The sequence below is a fragment of the Xenopus laevis genome, chromosome 7L, assembly GCF_017654675.1.
Source record: "Xenopus laevis strain J_2021 chromosome 7L, Xenopus_laevis_v10.1, whole genome shotgun sequence".
Lineage (NCBI taxonomy): Eukaryota > Metazoa > Chordata > Amphibia > Anura > Pipidae > Xenopus > Xenopus laevis.
In genome coordinates this window covers 36991257-37011403 of record NC_054383.1, presented here as the reverse complement: position 1 = coordinate 37011403, position 20147 = coordinate 36991257, and the positions used below count along the sequence as shown (strand labels likewise).

Below are 20147 nucleotides of genomic sequence, written 5' to 3'. Positions count from 1 at the left end.
GTGCAGCATATAAAATGCCATTTTTGGCCATATTGCTTTTTAAGATTCAGTTCTCCTGTAAACCCAGGTTTGTTACCAATTTAAAAAGGAAAATGTTTGATTTGCTGCATTGTTTATTTTATTTGCTTTTATCTTTCAACAGTGTGTTTTGTATTTATGGGTTTTAAAGATTCTGTACCCCAACACGCTTTTTCTTTTAAGAGGCAATCATGAATGCAGGCACCTTACAGAATACTTCACTTTTAAGCAAGAATGTAAGTAATATCGAACAAAAACTATTCATAACTAATTTCTGAAAATGTTTATATTTGCATATTTGAAAGAAATGCTAATAATCCCTTTATGCCAAAGAAATGACTTTAGCATAATTTTAGCTGGAGATCTAAATTTATAAAGACTAAATCCCAGAGGTTTTACACAGTAACATGGATGAAATGAAAAAAAGTACACTATACATATAGACACAGGCTTTTTTTTAAATTTATTGCAAAAAGACACTGTTTTTGGAAACTTGCAACCCTTTCAATTGTAGACCTCATGACAGAAACATTGAGTATGAGTTATATGTTTAAAGATGATATAAACTGATGCATATTTCCCAAGCCACCCATGGCAGCTCTTCACCAACATGAGAATTCCCTGCCTCTCAGGTCACTGGACAGGAAAGGGTTAACTCCCCACACACTAACATCCAGCCTTAATCTATGGTGGTATAGTGCGGTCCTATGCACTGCTGGCTTCCGGACGCGTGGGCTGCAATGGTAATTGTGCCAATAAGCTTCAATACTCGGATATGCGTCACAGGAAGTGCATTATGATTCTCTTTCTGAAATATCTGAGGAGGAATTCTATGACCCTGTAGATGTTCAGTCTGATCTATCGGAAGAAGGTGAAGTCCTTTCAGATGATGAATCTGCCTTTGATTCTTCAGCTATAGATGGACTGATTAAGGCAGTGAGGAAGATGCTTAATCTAACGGAAGAATTGCTGAAAAGCTGATAAATTATTTCCGTCTGTGTACTTTTCCGGTACATAGTTCAATCAAAGAGATGATTAATTCAGAGTGGAAAAAGACTGAAAAGAGGGTTATTGTTCAAGGGAAATTTGCAAAGAAATATCCGATGGATGAAACCAATGCGAAGTTGTGGGATAATCCACCTAAGGTTGATGTAGCAGTAGTACGCTTGGCTCGTAAGACTACTTTACTGGTCGATGACACAGTAGCACTTAAAGACCCAATGGAGAAACTTATAGAGTTCGATCTTAAGAAATCTTTTGTGCCTGCTGGGGCATCTTGTAGGCCGGCTATGGCATTGACTTAGACTTCGACAGCAATAAAGATTTGGGTCAATAACATAGAGGAAGCCATTTCTACAAATGTTAAAAGATCACTTTTGAAAGAGATGTTGTCTGACCTCAAGATAGCTGCGGATTTTGTGGCTGAAGCCTCACTGGATCTTATACAATTGTCAGCTAGGTCTATCGCGCTCTGTTTCAGCGAGAAAAGCCTTATGGCTGAGGCCGTGGCTAGCAGATTCTGCATCTAAGATAAATCTGTGTCAACTTCCTTTTGAAGGACTATTTGGGGAAAATCTTGACTCGATAATCAAGAAGGCATCCGGTGGAAAGAGCGTCTTTCTTCCACAGGAAAGAAGGTTTTGACGTCAAGGCTCCAGACCTCATTCTCCAGGGAATAGGAATTTTCGAAACTCAAGGCAATACAAGCCAGGTAGATCACAGGATAGACAGTCCTCCTGGAGATCCACTAAAGGGGAAACACGTCAGTCAGCAAGGAAAACATCCTTCTTTGGTGCCGCCTCCTCCTCCTCCTCCTCTTCAAACAAACTACAATGAGATCAAACCGACGAAGTGGGGGCGCGTCTAGCACTCTTCAGGGAGGCTTGGGCCGAAGATATTCGAAATCGTTCAAGGTGCAAAATAAATATTTCAAGAATACATAGATCAGTTTGCTGAGGATAGGTGCGGTCGAACGCGTACCCTTAGAGCAACAGAGGCAGGGGTTCTACTCCAAGCTTTTTCTGGTCAAAAAGGCCTCTGGAATGTTCAGACCAGTGTTGGATCTTCGTCCCTTAAACCGATTTATTCGTTGCAGGAAATTCAAGATGGAGTCCCTGACCTCTATTGTCGTGGTGATTCCACCACGTGCTTGGTTGGTGAACCTCGACCTAAAAGATGCATACTTCCATGTGCCAGTATACAAGCCACACATGAAATATCTGCGGATCATGTTCTAGGGTCAGCATGTGCAGTTTACTTGCCTCCCATTCAGCCTATCCACCTCTCCCAGTACCTTCTCAAAAGTGTTGGTGACGGTGATAGCCTTTCTGAGTGTGGAGGGGGTGGCAGCCTTCCACTATCTAGACGACATCCTGCTAGTGTCCAATTCAGTAGAAGAAGCAGTAAAAAACAGAAACAAGGCTGTGGTAATTCTGCAACACTTTGGTTGGATAGTGAATTGGCAGAAAAGTCATTTAGTTCCAACACAAAACATAATCTTTCTGGGTGCCAACCTGGACACTCTTCAAGGGACCGTGTCGCTTCCAGAGCAAAAGGTCTCTCAAGATATAGACAGAGTAAATCCCTTCCGTCATTCGGTCAAGGATTGTATGTCTCTTGTGGGGGGTGTTCTCCTCCACCATTCAAGTGGTGCGTTGGGTGAGGTGGCACATGAGACCTCTTCAGATTTTCTTTCTGAGATCAGGGGCAACCAATCCATTGAATCTGAAAAAGCTCCTGCAGATTCCAGAACAAGTTCTAGCGAGTTTGGACTGGTTGCTAGTTCCGGAGAATTTATCCCGGGAGATGCCACTAACAGAACCCGATTATGTGACAATAACGACGGATGCCTCTCAAAGAGGTTGGGGAGCAATTAGAAGATATGGCTGTCAAAGGGCAGTGGGAGTTGTCTCCTCTTCCATCCAATGTCTTGGAGCTGAGGGCCATAAGATTAGCTCTTTTGGCATTTGCAGAAATAATTGCCCACAAATGAGTGAGGATCCGTTCAGACAATGCCACGGCCATGGCTTATGTACACAGACAAGGAGGCACCAAGAGTCGTCCGTTGATCGAGGAACTTTCAACCATAATGTCCTGGGTGGAGGTAAATATCGAAGGTCTATAAGCACTTCATGTTCCGTAAAAAACGTTCACTTTTTGATGTGCAAAATAGCAAGTTACTGATTATAGCAATTGCAGTTACAAATAAATATTCAGTGTTTACATTTTCTTAGTATATTATTATTATATTAATATTTAAAATTATATATTTTCTCAGGCAAAAATTTATTTTGACTTTTAAAATAGGTCGAGACATAATTTCAGATTTTTGTGTTTCATACCGCTTTATTCTGTGGAATTTAGGCTCTGATCCTAAGTGTATATCCTAAACAGTCCTGTCAAAGTGCAAAAACTTGTTAGAAAAAGAAATGGTGACACCAGTACCTGGTATTGAACTCCTCCATGCAGACATACAGTTCCAGAGCTTTAACAGCAGTGAAGCAAATGACACTTTACACATACTGTGCATTGTTTTTACGCAAGCCTTGTTTTCTGATGACGCTGGAATGGCACAAAAAAAATTGGCAAGCCTAGTTTGGATATTTACATATATGTAATGGAGTTTTCGCTTAAAGTTATATTTTCAGTGCCTAATCAAAAACATGCCCACCGTAGTCTACAGAACTGAGATCGTAGAATATGAAAACTCCAAATCTTTATTGTTCCAATGATTTTTGTTATGTTTGCTCTTCCTTTTCATGTTACACTCAACTTAATATTTTATAGCCGAATTTTGCTTTAGCTAATGGCAGGTAAAACTGCAAGCCACTTAAACCTAGTAGCACTCAAGGCATTCTGACCTCCTCTTTCCATTTTATATCTGCATAGGTGCTTTAACACCAGTTATGGCTGTTACTTTACTTTGTTCAGAGACTTGAATGGAATAATTTCTGACATTTAAGGGTCATGTCGGTTCTCCTTTAACCTGTTAATTTTAAAAGCATAAGCATTTTTAATTCACACCATTTTTGTTGAGGTTTGAAAAATAAACCTACAGTCTATCTTGGCTGACATCTCTGCCCTTTGGTGCCAAGATGGGGTTTTTGGTAGCTTTGCAATAACAGAACTAAAAAAAGAGAGGGACAGACTTATACTTGCTAACGTGTTTTTCAACACTAGGCCATGTTGAATCTTTTGTAAACCAAAAATGGCGAATAGGAAAAGTAATTCAAAATCAATATTTGCTTTTAAAAACATAGACTATGCAGATTTTCTTTAAGTAAATAGGTGTTTTTGCTATATTTAGTGGAAGCTGTATCTTAATCCAAAGCAGTTTGCAGGAGTGCACAGTTCTTTTTGCGTTTTTATTGTATATGATCAAAGTAAGCTGCCAAGTAATAGGCAGATAAAGTACTTGCCTTGTCAGAAAACCTGTGGCCATATGTTCAACTACCGGGTTTCGGCCTTTTTCAGCAGGATTCGGATTCGGCTGAATCCTTCTGTCCAGCTGAACTAAATTTGAATCGTAATTTGCATATGCAAATTAGGGGTGGTGAGGGAAATCGTGTGACTTTTTGTCACAAAACAAGGAAGGTAAAAAATTTTCCCCTACCCACCCCTAATTTGCATATGCAAATTAGGATTTGGTTCCGTATTAGGCCGAATCTTTCGTGGATGATTCGGGCATTCGCTGAATCCAAAATAGTGGATTCGGTGCATTCCTAATAGAAACCTTCAATTATAGTTAATTCAACTGTATTATGTAAGTCAAAGTCGAATCCTATGTGGTGGTCTCTGTGAGATAACAAACACTTGCAGCTCATGGATGGACTCTGCAAATCATGATTGGAGTGATAGTTCTGTTCAAACACCAATGTTAAAACTTGACTCTTTCTTGTCTAGGTAAAATAAAATATTCGGAAAGAGTGTATGAGGCCTGTATGGAAGCTTTTGATTGTCTTCCGTTAGCTGCACTTTTAAACCAACAATTTCTGTGTGTTCATGGTGGACTGTCCCCAGAAATACATACCTTAGATGACATTAAAAGAGTGAGTATATATTTGGTTTTAATGTTGCCTCTTCTTGTGTTTGCAGGATTGGTTGTTGGGTTCATATACTGTATATCTTATGGTAATGTAATATTTTAAACATTTTTTTTTTTTTTTTTTTTTTAAATATTCTTGCTTTTTTTTATAATAGAATCTGTTAAACGGAAAACTTACAGTTTATAACTAGTGCTATTCTTCCATTTGTTCTTCTAAATGCATAGAGTATTGTGAAGGCATATCTGATTAAGTATTATTTTGTCGGTATATAGTTTCTTGTAAACTGACTTACATTATACCTCTATGTAGTTTTTGTAATATTTAACACAACCATCAGATTGGTAGCTAGATGGATCAGTTCTAGAAGTCTACGGAGAATTCTGATGCCAGTGGCTAGGTGTTCCTCTTGTGTGTAAATCCAAACATGCATCTTAAATTATAGCATATAATAAGCTAATCAAATATAAGTGTTTACCAAACCTTTGCTGTTTTATAGCAAAAGTTCCCATTGCATTGTCATCTTGGAAGGCCTAGATGATTTTGTACCAGTGTATAAAGTTTAATTTAGTGAAAAATGGCTGACCTGCTTGCAAATAGTCACAACATAGGTCTTACCTGTTTCATGTTTCCTTCTCTAAGCACTGGTCATACTAAGAACTCAGTCTTAGCAGCCACTTGAAGCATTGCTGCGCTCTGGAATTTGTAATTATTTAATGCAGCAGTCTGCTTAAGGAGGACCAAAGTGAGAGAAGACAGTAAGAGTATAATCCGATTGGCCCCTTGATTAACTTGATTAAAAATACAATTACAAGAATTAATTCTGAACCATTTTTAAACTCTATCTCTGCAGCATTTATGTAAGAGCTTCATCTATTCCTCATTGATGGTAGTTTTGCAACTACAGGTATTGGACCTGTTATCCAGAATGCTCGGGACCAGGGCTTTTCCAGATAACTGATCTTTCCATAATTCTGATCTTCATACCTTAAAGCTGGCCATAGACGCAAAGACTTCCCCATCTCCCGACCTGCCACTAACCATTTCGATCAAATAAAGTACAAAAGAACAGATCAGCCAATGTTCTGCCCCTGACAGCAATCGAACGAAAGTTATGTCCAACCAAAACTAGTGACAGTCTCCCTCTGAGAATCGTATGATCGGCAATACGATTACTAAAGTATGGACACTCCTGCCATAGTACTTTCTCAGCCTCTTGCTTATCTTTCACATCCAAAGAAAAATCCACTGCACCCTCCCCTGTTTATTTAGTTCTGCAATAATCCACTGATAACATGCCAGTAAATTCTCCACACACAGAGACGGACACTTTTTACTTTTACTATTTATGTTAATTCTACTCCACTTTTAGCAGCCTAACATTCTGTAAAGTGTTCTTTAAAAATACTTACATTAAAACTCAAATTTTACGTTTTTTTCAGGGGACCAGAAAAGATGCTGTAAAATCTGGGATAATGCAATATTGGGGAAATGCATAATATATATGTGGGACCACAAAAAAATGGTGGATAAATAAGATAAATGAAAAAGATGGTACAAATGAATGGGTAATCTTTGCTATTCAGCCCTATGCAGGATGTAAAACTATTTAAGGGTCAGGGCACACGCTCAGATTCGGGGAGATTCGTCGCCCGGCGGGAGGCAGTTCGGGCAGATTCTTTTCTCCAAATATGAGCATATGCCCTGACCCTTAAACTACAGATATGGTATCCCCTAACCTGTTATCATGATAGCTCTGAATAACAGGAAGACCATCTCCCATAGAGTCCATAGCAAGCAAATCATTTTAATTTTTAACAATGACCGTGCCTTGTACCTGATGGTAGCTAAAATGCATGAGTCCTTATTGGTGGCAAAATAATCCAGTTGGGATTATTGAATGTTGATGTGATTACTAAAATAGTTTTTTTTAATTATTTATTTATTAAGATAATCCCTTATCTTGATAACACCGGGTTCTAAGCATTTTGCATAATAGATCCCATACCTGTACTATATCACCTGTTCGACTTTTCTGTCTTCACTACCTTTTGATCATGTCTATACAATTCATAGTAATTTATTGGTTTACAAAATGAGTGCATAGTTGGTAGACCAGGGTGTTCATAATCCTCTAGTAAAAACATCTGTGCAACAAATTATGCAAATGCATATTTTTGCATCTTTTTTATTAAATCCTGCTGTTTTTCTTTAATACAGTTAGACAGGTTTAAAGAGCCTCCTGCTTTTGGCCCTATGTGTGACCTATTATGGTCCGATCCTTCAGAAGATTTTGGTAATGAAAAATCACAGGAACATTTCAGTCACAATACAGTTAGAGGTTGCTCTTACTTCTATAGGTGAGTTGATATAAACAAATCTCTTGTGTATCATCCATGTAGAACACGCATAATGTTTTCACTCTATTTTATTTTTAACAGCTACCCAGCAGTTTGTGAGTTTCTACAAAATAACAACTTGTTGTCAATCATCAGAGCACATGAAGCCCAAGATGCAGGGTAAGAATAAATACACTCCTATCAATTGAGATACAATTTTTCAGTAGTACTTACTGGTTTGTTTTTTCTTTTAGTTACCGAATGTACAGAAAAAGTCAAACTACAGGGTTTCCTTCTTTAATAACAATATTTTCAGCACCCAATTACTTAGATGTGTACAACAATAAAGGTAATGAGTTAATTATATGTTTGTGCTTATTTATCTATTTATTTACGCTTTGTGCAAATAAGCAAATATTTTACTTCTTTTTAAAAATGTAAAAGTTCTGAGAATATCACATTCTTGTCACAGAACTGTAGTCTGTACTTGTTTACCAGAACTCTGTAGTGACCAGTGCATAATGATTGGCAATCATTCATTTAAGAGGGTCTGACAAAGGAAGGTTTACACAATGCTATAGCGGTTTAAGAATATGAGCAACTTATTTTAAGAAGAGAGGAGTGCCCAGTCCACACCCACTGTGTGTTGGTTTTGAGTGTTGGTTTGTCAGCAGTGGTTCCCAAATTTTCTAGAAGCTTTCAGTTCTATCCAGCGTGATGCTTGATAATGTTTCATTAATACTTGAATAAGTGTTTTGAATTTTAAGGGATAAAATATTTCTAATTTTCAAACTTAACTTTCCAGCTGCTGTATTAAAGTATGAAAACAATGTCATGAATATCAGACAGTTCAACTGCTCACCACATCCATACTGGCTACCAAATTTTATGGACGTCTTTACGTGGTCATTGCCATTTGTTGGTGAAAAAGGTACTGTTTAAATCCTTGAAGTTTTATTATTTGCTGAGCTGCTCGTTTCTGTGTTGCAACTGTAGCGTACGTGCATTTTCTCTGAAGTAAAATGCATAAACAAAGGCTGCCACCAATTCTCATTCATAAAATCATTTAAACATGTTCAAAACTGGCACCCAGAAAGAAAGTAGAACCTTGAAAATATGGAAGACCTAAAACTCTCTCTAAAAAAAAAAAAGTGGCCATTCTGAACATCCCATCTCCAAGTAACGTTACTACACCTAACCTAAGCGAATATACCAGATTACTATCTCTCATGCTTGTAATATTTACACCTACAAACAATTCCAATGCTTCCATTAACATGCACAGCCAGTTCCCAATAAATTGTGGGAAAAAATGTAACTGGAATTAAGTACTTACGATTGGTATACAATATATATTAAGACCATACATCTAACATTGTTAAAGGGGCGGTTCACCTTCAAACAACTGTTTGTTGTTGTTTTCAGATAGATCACTAGAAACAGACTTTTTCCAATGACTTTCTATCTTGCATATGTGACCGTTTTTCTAATATTGAAGTTTGAAGTGTCATTTTTCACCTTCTGAAGCAGCTCTGGGAAAGGGGGGTCACTGACCCTGTGAACTGTTCTAAATGGATACATTTAGTTGATCAATTTCTTAACTTTGTCCCTACTGAGCAGAATCTCTGGGTTTCATTACAGACAGCTGTTAGAATTGATACAATAGTTGCTAATACTCCAGAGATGCTGCTGAGAAATGTATCAACTAAATGTTGCAAAATTGTAAGTTTAGAGTCTGCCCCTGAATTACTGAGCTGCCAGACTCGACACCAGAGACATGAACATTCAACTTTAAACTTAGATTTTGGAAAAACAGTAAGAAATAAATAATGGAAAGTAATTGAAAAAAGTCTTTATTTCTGGGGAACAATCTAAAAACAACTGAATTTAAAAAATTGTTTGGAAGGTGAACAACCCCTTTAAAGAGTTTGCGATAGGTATCCTTAAGGATACCTATTTAAAAGAGGCAAAAAATATTTGCCCTGATTGGTGTCCAAAGAATTCACAAACTTTATGGCATTTTGCTGTGGTATGGTTTTTTAAAGCCTGGAAAATAGCAGTAAATCCAGAGAATAGCAAGGTAGGGACAGACTTTTTTCTTTTGATAGAAATGGCACTGACAACTTTAAAATTGTTTAAAATACATTATAAGTAATAAGTTAAGTTAAATTGCAGTAAATTCAGAGAATAATTTAATTCATTGGGCATTTGTGGTAAGATTTGTTTTAGCAAGGTCATCACTAAATTATGCTGTGGAAACCCGTCGGGAGAAGAATGCATCTACGTGCCAATGCAGTCTTATATACTGTATATTATATAATGTTATGTAATTTTTAACACTTTTTCTGTTGTGAACAGTTACAGAAATGTTGGTGAATGTTCTGAGTATTTGCTCCGATGATGAGCTTATGACAGAGGGTGAAGACCAGTTTGACGGTAGGATTATTTTAATATTGCTAATTCTGTTTCATGTTAGACATTTCGTGATACCATTTAGTTTTAATACACATTTTCTAGTGGAGATGTAACAAAGTGTGTACATAATTATTCAGGTCAATTAGTTAAGTCATTTACAGTTCAAATAACTTCCAAAAAAAATATATAGACCGGCAGAGAAAGTTTCATTATGAATCCTCTCTTATTTTGACTGCATAGCACCCTAACCAATTTACATTTTCTAACTTTGTTTTGCCATGCTCTACTCACAAGGCTTGTGATATCTTGGACTGCATTCTATTCAGTCCTGGGCAATATTAAGAAAATAAAATAGGTGCCTTGTAGATCATATCAATGTTGTACTTAAAATTTATAGCCTATTGCTAATGTATTTTAAATGCTTTTACAGAATTATTTAAAGCGAGAACCTGCCACAAACCATAATGCTACCATTGCTTTGTGAGAGACATTCCTTCTTTATACCTGTACAAACATTTTTAGTAGACTAGTCTACTTTGCTAAAGATTATGAAGTTAACATATAGCATTTAAAAAGGCATATTAGCATTAAAAAAAGTAGCAATCATGTCCAGGGCTATTTGGGTTAGATTAGATTAGCAACAGTCTTTGTTTGAACTACGATGTGTATTTAGGTTTTGTTACAAATAGTCTTATACATTTGAAGAAATAGACATTGCACATGGAATAGAAAAATAGGCGTACAATTAAATTTGCAAACTATACATTTTATGTACAACATTTTTTTCTCTTAACACACACTTCATATAACATTCCCAAAGTGCATTCATAAGTCGTGCAAATTTCTATACACTCCTCGTGGACCTGTCTGCAGCTCTCCAAACAGGAATATGTATTGTGGTTTTGCAGTAAAATTGAACTGGAAACATTAGTGATCAGGGGCTGCTTTCTATTCATTCAGTGGAGACACCTGCATTTGCCAATTTTAGAGTGATTTTAAACACACAAGTTCCAAGTTTTATTAAGAATATATACATTATCATGGTGACTTTCTCCTGCTCTGTGTACATTGTTGAACTTTTGTACAATTCTCAAACTACAGAAAGCAGCAGTAGATATTTCATTTTCCATTGTTGTCCATGTTTTCCAAGCATTTAGTTTACACTGTGTAACTTTGCCATATGTCTTTCATGTAGTATCTAGAGATTGTATGAGAGACTGACAGACTGCACACATACTTTTTCAACACATACATTGCATTATCTGTAACCCAGTGCATTGTCTTGCTGATGGCATGTGAATTACTTAACCTTTGTAACTCTCTGCCTCACATTTACTATTCTGTCTTTTTTCATTCTTTCACTTTTAAAGTGCATCGTAGGGCAATCTGTTAGTTAAAATGACTAGGTCCTTTCTTCGCTCATCACATGGAATTGTCCCAATCTGTTTAGCATTCCGGTTTAAGGCAAATTAAATCCGCCTTTAAAGATCTAGTTGCAGAATTTGCCCATCCCTTATTTTTTTTATTTTATTTATAGAGTATCCACCTTCATTCTTGCCACTGCCAAGTAAAATATCTATTTTTTTTTATTTGTCTCACTCACCTATTTCTCCATCATTCACTTCCTTTTTTCTGGACTCTCCATCTGAAGAACGACTCATATATGGCAATAAAAAAGGTACAGACCAGACAGAGCACCATTGTTTTGAAATATGACTTCCAATTTTGGGGGATTACAATCTATTTAAGGAATGTTACATGTGAATATTCCATGTAGCAAATTTCTTTTCATTTGTATTTGTTTTTTTATTGCTCTTACTTTTCCCATGAGCATTTAAAAACTATTTGCGTTATGCATTTTTCAGAAGTCATATTTCTAGACATCTGTCTTTCTGTGCATGGCATTTTTCTATTTTCCTCCCATTCTTTTCATGAGTAAATTTCCATTCTCGTTATTTGTTTCTAACATTCCGTATATATATATATATATCTGGACCTGCATGACTAGGGGGCATTTTCATTTGTCTGTCTAATGTTCAATGGTGGTTGTTGGTAATTTTATTTTCAAGTTGTGCATGTGAAGTGTTGTAACTGTTAACATGATTATAGACTCATGTTGAACCATTCATTTTTTGTGCTATGGGAGTTTTCTGCTTAAAGTAATAGTGAAACTTGCACCCCCAAATCAATGGTGTGGGCTAAACTTGTTAAATCCTTACAAGATTACAGCAAATTGTATACATTTTGAGATACCTTTTGGATCCTACTTTATATTTGCTAATTTGTGAAAGCTTCAGATTGCCGCAATTAAAACACATTACAATACTTGTAACCATCCAGCTTAATGGTGGTAAACTGTCTTCACATTTTCCTTCAATTAAGCTGAACGCCGTAATGTGTTTTACTTGTAGCGACCCTAAGATTTTGCAATAGGAAGGCATTTTTATGAAATTTATTGTCTTAGTAGCACATATTTACCCCAGGTGAAAAATCTTCTTGCTTGCCAGTGCCCCTTAAAGTAACAGTAACACCAAAAAATGAAATAGTTTAAATATAATGTAGTTTCCCTGTACTGGTACAACTAGTATGGTTGCTTTAGAAACACTACTATAGTTTATATTAACAAGATGCTGTGTAGCCATGAGAACAGCCATTCAAGGCTCAGCTTACGTATAAGATAACAGATTTACTTTGTTACAGAGTGTATCTGTTATCTGTTAAAGGACCAGTATTCTATACCCCTCTAACCATGCATCTACCTTGTGCAATGTTTCGTATTTCAAGTGCTTTATGTACAATTACCATTAAAAAAGTTCTCTTCTTGTTTTCTAAAAAAGGCGATAGGGCGACTTCAATTGTGTCAGACACGTGCGTGCGTGCTCCACAGCAGCTCCTGACATCTCCTCAAACCGGAAGCCAGTTGCTATTGTAGAGAGTGATAGTCTGACACAATGTGCAATTGGTTTTCATTTTTTATTATTTAAGGTTTTTGAGTTATTTAGCTTTTTATGCAGCAGTTCTTTAATTTGCATTTTAATTCCAAGGTACCCTAGCAACCATGCATTGAGACTGCAATGTGAATAAGATAGGCCTGAATAGAAAGATGAGCAATACAATGTAGCAATAACAATACATTTGTAGCCTTACAGAGCATTTTCTTTTTAGAAGGGGTCAGCGACGCCCATTTGAAAGCTGCAAAGAGTCAGAAGAAAAGGGCAAATAACTATAAAAATAAATAATGAAAACCAAATGAAAAGTTGCTTAGAATTAACCATTCAATAACATACTAAAATTTACCTTAAAGGTGAACCACCCCTTTAACTCACAGCACAGCAATATGAAAGTAACAACGCCAATGTACACCCTCCCCTCTGAACGTAATTTGCAGGAATGCAGGGAAAAGAAAATCCTTTCTAAAGTTTTAGCAACTTACTTCCGGTTTGAGGAGGTGATGTCGGGAGCTGCTGCGGAGAGCTCATGTAGTTGTCTGGCACAACTGAAGTCGCCCTATCGCCTTTATAGAGAACAGGAAGAAAAATGTTTTAATGGTAATTGTACATAAAGCACTTGAAATAGGAAACATTGTGCAGGGTAGATGCATTGTTAGAGGGGTATAGAATACATTTTGAATAATTTTTAGTGTTACTGGTCCTATAAGTCAGTGGTCCCCAACCTTTTTTGGCCCGGGGGTCGGGAGAGGCCGACATCCAATTCTGGAGTGCCTGCGTCCAATTCGGCGCACCGCGTTAATTGTCCCCTAGGCTCAGTGGTCCACTTCAAGACTGGCCACGGCCCGGCAGTTGGGGACCCCTACTTTAAGTAGCTTGTTCCTTTTCTCCTTTTTTAATATAAGACTGCAGGGATTGACAGCACTCCAATGCAATAATTCACAGCGGTGAATTATTTCCTTGGAGTGCTGTCAATTCCTGCAGTCTTCTATATACCCTATGGACTAGCACCCAGGCTTTCTATAAACTTATGGTTGTGCACTCCATTCTGCCAATTTATATATGTATCTTTGATAAAGGCCCCAAAGGGGGGGCCGAAACGTTGGAAAATACGAGTGACGATTTAATAAAATCAATTAAAACACAATTGGAGTGCTAGTCCAATCTGAACTTTGTATGCTAAACTCTTGGCCAAGCACCCACCACTGGACTACGAAAGAGTGCGGGTACTTTCTGAAATATATATAAATTTTAGTTTTTAGCTCTAATTCTGGGATGAAACATACATGCATTTGTTGTATGCATATACAGTACAGTTATGATAAATTCAGTATCAAGCTTTGATACAGCTTTATTCACTGTATGTGTGACTGTATGTGAATCAGAACCCATGTTCTCTAGTACAATCTTAAGGTTTTTAACGGACCTGTAAAATCTAAATTAATTAAGTTTTTACTTAAGAATGTTTGCTAATGTGTTTCTGTAATTGCAGCCACCTTTCATCTGTCTTATACTCGTCATCTATTCAGTCTCAAAGCATTTGGTTTTTAGTGAGCTTTAAATAAATAATTTGTATATTTGCAAATATACAAAGATTATATACTTTGTGCATGCTTTACAATGTTGAACCTGTGCTTTACAGTGTATTCAAGTGGAAATAACCTGCAAGGTTAACTCTACAAAAAACTTAAATTCCCATTAATTCTTCAGCCTATTTCTCTCTTAAAGGTCTTAATCACAAATAATAGCTAAACCAAAAAATAAAGGAAGTCCACTTATATACAAATGCATATGTTAAGAAAATAAAAAAAATACTGCTTATAGCATTTAGTTGATTCATCTGTGAAGTCAGTGTCCAAAATCTTATTTTATTTTTGTATTTGCTATCCTATTTGCCATGAAAAATGCAGTGTTATTTAGAATGTGGGTTCACCTTCAGAGTCTGCTCCTACCAAATTTATGTTAATTCACTGAATAAGACTGAGGAATGTTTACCACTGTGTGTGTGTGTAATATATGAATATATTATAGTTTACCGTAAGCTGTTTTGCACAAAGAATATCACTCAGACTTGATTCTGGATCTCATAACTGTAGAAGGGCCTGTCTTTGGGAAATGTTACATAGTTACATAGTTACATAGTTAATTTGGGTTGAAAAAAGACAAAGTCCATCAAGTTCAACCCCTCCAAATGATGTTGGTAAGTATGTCTTTGTCAAATTGACACCTGCAGTTTGAATTTCCAGATTCAAATCAGTAGTTCTGTATAAATGTAGCATGTATGTATCCCAAGGGCCTTGGAACCTATTATATATGATATCCTTGATGCTAAGTATAGTTAAAGCTGTGTTGGTACACTTGAATCACTGAAACCCACATGTTGCTGGACTACAACGCTCTATCTGCTTTTACCTTAGTATGATAGTCCAGCAACATCTAGGAACACGAGTTTAAAGTTGTGCTCTCAAATTTCAGTTAGTGATTCTGTGTCAGCACACAACTCCTCTACTGTTTCTGGTGCACGTTCAATGGTGGCCACCCCACATCGTAGACAATTCAGTATAAACGAGAACAGCACCTTCTTAATATGATAAAAAGGCCTTTATTCAAACATGGCACAGACCAATAGTAGCAACGTTTCAAGCCATCTCTGGCTCTTTATCAAGCTAACACACCTGGTCACAGAGATTTCCTTTTAAGCAAGTAAAAACAGCGCCATCTGTTGACATAGTAGCAACAAAGTAACAGCAATTTGTATATAATATGAAGCATACTTGTATCCATTTTAAATGTAGCCACTTGGAAAAAAAGCTATTCAGCTTTTCTTCAATAGTATGTGCTGGGGTCAATTACCTGTAAAAACACAACAATAAAAAAATACTATAAAAACCAACTAGATATCTTTTTTTCATAAAATAGTATGTAACTCATACTCTCTATTTAGGCCATTAGGCGTGAGGGTTTCAAGGCGACGAATCCAAGAGGCTTCCTTCTTAAGTAGCCTTTTCGCTCTGTCACCCCCACGCCGTAGCGAAAAGGCTACTTAAGATATATATATATATATATATATATATATATATTTATATATAACCGCTATGTACAATTTCACTTAAAGTTTATGTATTCCCAAGGTGTTTCTTTGCATTTGTTTTCTTATGTTATGTTTCTTAATTTTCAAACTTGTGTTTTTTCCACTTTATTATGAAGACGTTTTAAGTGCGTGATTACATGTCTTTGCCATTTGTTTATAGGATGGTTTTCTTTATCCCTGAGCTTGAGATTCTTTTTCTTCCATTGAAAGTAGGTACAGCAGCAGCTAGAAAAGAAATTATCAGGAATAAAATTCGGGCTATTGGCAAGATGGCAAGAGTCTTCTCTGTGCTTAGGTAACCGTTTTTTCTTCTCTTGTATGTGTTTTATATATTTCTTACATACAGTAAGCTTAATGAGTTCTTGCAGAATGGTATAGACCTTATTTTTGTCCAGATGGAGAAACTAGTCCTCAAAAGCCGTTATCTGGAACATGGGCAGACAGGGCTTCCCTAAGACAATATTGCCTACATTTCTATTGAGATCTGTTCATTCATCCAATCACGTGAATTAATGGATCTGTATTTCTTGTCCATCTCAAATTCTCCATCAGGCACATCAGCCTATTAATGGCTATTTTATTTATACGTTTGTATTAAGTGTTTTAAATAACTCCGATTAGTAGCCATGGCAGCCAGATACAGTGGAAAGCTGAAGAAGTACACAGTTAGGATCCCCGCAATGACTGAATCATTGACCTGTTTGGCTCAATCTCAATACTGTCCAGGTGTTGGGCAACTTCTGGGCCAACACAAACTGGCTAGTTGGAAATTACATTAGTTATTTTCTATATAGGTGGAGGCATTTTAATACCTTTGGACACACTTAATGTGAAGATCGGCCAATAAAGACAATGCAAAGTGATGGTTTGTACAAATATAGACTAGACAATCTTGTCGGCCAAAGATCATATTGAGATGTGGACTTGGGTCTTCGCTGTACAGGACTCTAATGATCAGGTTTTTTTGGTCCGTTTGGGTGAAATAATCAAGCAGATCAGCCTCACCAAACGTGTGGATCTTCCCCTGTATGGCCAGCTTTAGTCTTTATTCTGTAATGTGTTACCCAGTATATTGTATTGTAGCTCTTTCTTTAACCTAGAAAGGACAGGATACATTTTTTTTAAAAACACAAGCATTTTTTTTCAGGTATCTCCAACACAGCGGTTATTTGCTGGTTTAATAGAACACCAGTGTAGCCAATGCTGTGCCCACGAAGGCATTGTGAATATATATGGTTTTAAATTGCAAGTGGTAAATATGTTTTCAAAGTTTTGCACCAGGTAGCCATGAGTTGATGCTTAATTTGGATCATTGTCACACCAGTAACCATTAGTTTGCAAGTTCACCTGTCTTGGTTAAAGTGCAGCACTTGCCCTTAGTTGCTCATTTCACTCCATTTAGGCCCATTATTTGATCACTGACATAGTTGGGCATAGTGTATATGGAAATGCAAATTTTAAAATGTCATCATTGCAATAATACAGGTATGGGACCTGTTAGCCAGAATGTTCTGGACATAATGGGTATATCCATGCCTTATATTTAAAAATAAATTAAATAAACCAATTCAAATTGCTTGCTTCCAATAAGGATGATGTATAGTTGGGATAAAGTACAAGCTTCTTTTTTATTATTACAGAGAAAATCCTTTTTTTTTTTTAAAAAAAAAAAAAATTGGGTTATTTAATCATAATGGAGTCTATGGGGGGTATTGCAAAAAAATTTGCAATGTAATTTGTTAGGCTTTTATTCATTGCGAATCTTAATTGCGATTTTGAACCTTAAACACTTGCTCTGGAGTTTTCGTTAAATTTTTTGTTGCAAACAAACGTTTTGCGATTTTGAAATTTTATCGCATACACTGTGAACATTCACAAAAGCAGTTTGGTGGCAGACTTTGCAAGGAAGTCATTGATTTCTTAAAATGGAGCAAACATGGTCGGTAACAGGCGCAATCGTCATTGCAAGCTTTTTTGTCGATAACAAAGCATATTACATTCCCTCTTAAGGGTAGGGTTGCCACCTGGCCGGTATTTTACCGGCCTGGCCAGTAAAAATGATAGCTGATCCCAATGTTATTACGGCAATAGGGAAAAAAGATAAATATAAAGAAAGCCCGGTATTTTTTTGCAGAAAAGGTGGCAACCCTACTTAAGGGTGATGGCTTTTCTTTCATTTGGAGGTTTCAGGATAACTGGTTTCCGGATAACAGATCCCATACCTGTACACATTTGATCAATGCAATTCCGTGGCCCTATGTTTTTCTACCATTGTGTTTTCTGCAAGTTTAAAGATTTTTCCATGCCACAGGTTCAGCCACACGTGCTAAATTTTCATATTTATGTTAAGATTTACTAATTTTGGTTGTCCAAATCTGCAGATTTAGAGGGAACAATAATTTGAGGTGCTTGACAAAGTGTATGGTCCATTAACTAGTAAGGTAACTCCTTTCATCAGGTGATATTCCTCCTAAAATGATTTCCTATGGAGAGTAAATCCTAATACTCTACTTCTTTTCCAGCACCATGTATTCAGCAACATGTAGGATAGGGATTCCACATATGATAAAACAGAAGAGGAGATTAGTTCATCTTCAAGACACACCATATATTTTGCAGTTGACATCTGGCCACTGTGCAGCATGAATGATGAATACCGTGTACCTCAAAGCCTGCCCAACCTTACCTGCTCTTATAGAAACCTTCTAGTATGACTGTGCACCTCTGAAAATACAGTGAATGTGAAATTAACAGTTCAGTCCTAACACATTCTCTAAAAAGTCTTCTTTTATGGCAGATTAGGTAAGGGCAGGTTTTGAGCCCCATATTATATTCAACATTAAGCACAGTACTGTTACATTCAGCAAGTGATATGGTAGCTAGGTAGGAGCAGAACCATGTCTTTCAAAAAAATGCCAGGTGAGTGGCCAGCTAATAGCTCCTGGGTAACATAGTAACATAGGTTTAAAAAAAAGACACGCCCATCAATTTTAACCTGCCTAACTGCTAGTTGATCCAATTCAAAATCCTGTCCTAAAAATATTTGAACAGTCTCTGCTTGCTTTTATGTTTTTTTTCCCCCCACAAATTCTTGGCGGAAGTATATTTTGAATAATATAGCGTAGTTAACACAAAAATAATGTATTTTTCCTTGGGTACTTACATTGGAGTTTGTTGAGAATTGAATTTGTGCGGGATGCCATCGATGGATTCTTTACAGCATGCGGTCGCTGTTATTATCAGCAGTTACCAGCTATGCAGCATTTTGGTGGGTACAAAGTTCAGAAATGCTTAAAATAGAAGTATTAGGAGCATATCCTGAACTCTTGCTGTGCATGCTTGTGTTTCTTTTGGATCCTTTTTGCATATTTGATTTTTTGATTTTACTTCTACATTCCATGAACTGTTAATGCTTTCCGTGTACATTAAGACATTCTGGCATGAATCCTACAAACTACTTTTCTGATAGTTGTCAATTAAAGGGGAACTCTACACAAACATAACGTAAGCTTTTTGAAAAGTTAACATAATTTCAAGCAACTTTGCAATATGCATCAATTATAAATGTGCAGACTTTTCATGATTTTTAATGGTTTGGGTTTGGAACAGTTCCCCAAGTCTAGCCCCCTGCTGATCTGTCTGACTACTTTGCTGAGCTGGCTGACAACTGTTACTTTGTATCCGCAACCATCTGTCCTCAGCCTGCATCCTCCAAACCCCACAATTCCCAGCACATGTGATTTCAATAATGAACGGAACATCATAGTGCAATGGATTGTGGGTTATGTAGTTCCTGCATGCTGTCTGTAAGCTGTGGAGAAGTTGTTAGAATTTGTAACATCAGTGTTTAAGTCCCTCCTTCGCTGCCAGGATTTCAAATTATGCAGAAAGAAAAGAATTGTTAAACAAGTTGATTTCAGCATAGAAAATGCCATTTATTCATACTTTATGAAGAAACCGGAAACTGTGATGGGTATATTAGGGTTTCTATGTTATGTGGGCCTCTTTATCAAATTTTGGTTTAGAAGCTGGAGTTCCCCTTTAAGTATTTATACTGGGCATTTGTTTTATGTTTTTTTGCAATTTGTTACCAACTTATTGAGACTGAGCAGCATTTAAGTGTAGGAAACCTTTTTTTATGTATAAATGTTAGATGATCTATCGGTTTCTATTCTTAAACTGTAGTCAATTGTTTCCACATATTTATAGTGTATTCAACAAATAAAAGCTTTTAAATATTGCCATATGTATATGTGTTTTTCACTTGACTGATGTACTTGGTTCTTAAACTCTT

At 36.6% G+C, this 20147-nt stretch overlaps 1 protein-coding gene across 8 annotated transcripts in view; it reads left to right on the top strand.

The window, feature by feature from the left end:
- Positions 1-20147, top strand: part of ppp3cc.L (protein phosphatase 3, catalytic subunit, gamma isozyme L homeolog) — a 47002-nt gene that overhangs the window by 11430 nt on the left and 15425 nt on the right. For 4 of the 8 annotated variants that reach the window (XM_018225366.2, XM_018225362.2, XM_041568795.1 and 1 more), the window contains 9 exons: positions 143-254; positions 4921-5066; positions 7281-7420; positions 7502-7579; positions 7654-7748; positions 8205-8330; positions 9758-9835; positions 11466-11492; positions 16064-16148. In XM_018225366.2, the coding sequence (XP_018080855.1) occupies positions 143-254; positions 4921-5066; positions 7281-7420; positions 7502-7579; positions 7654-7748; positions 8205-8330; positions 9758-9835; positions 11466-11492; positions 16064-16148 (887 nt within the window). The remainder of the gene's footprint in view (positions 1-142; positions 255-4920; positions 5067-7280; positions 7421-7501; positions 7580-7653; positions 7749-8204; positions 8331-9757; positions 9836-11465; positions 11493-16063; positions 16149-20147) is intronic. The other 4 variants (XM_018225364.2, XM_018225368.2, XM_018225363.2 and 1 more) reach the window with 2 other exon arrangements.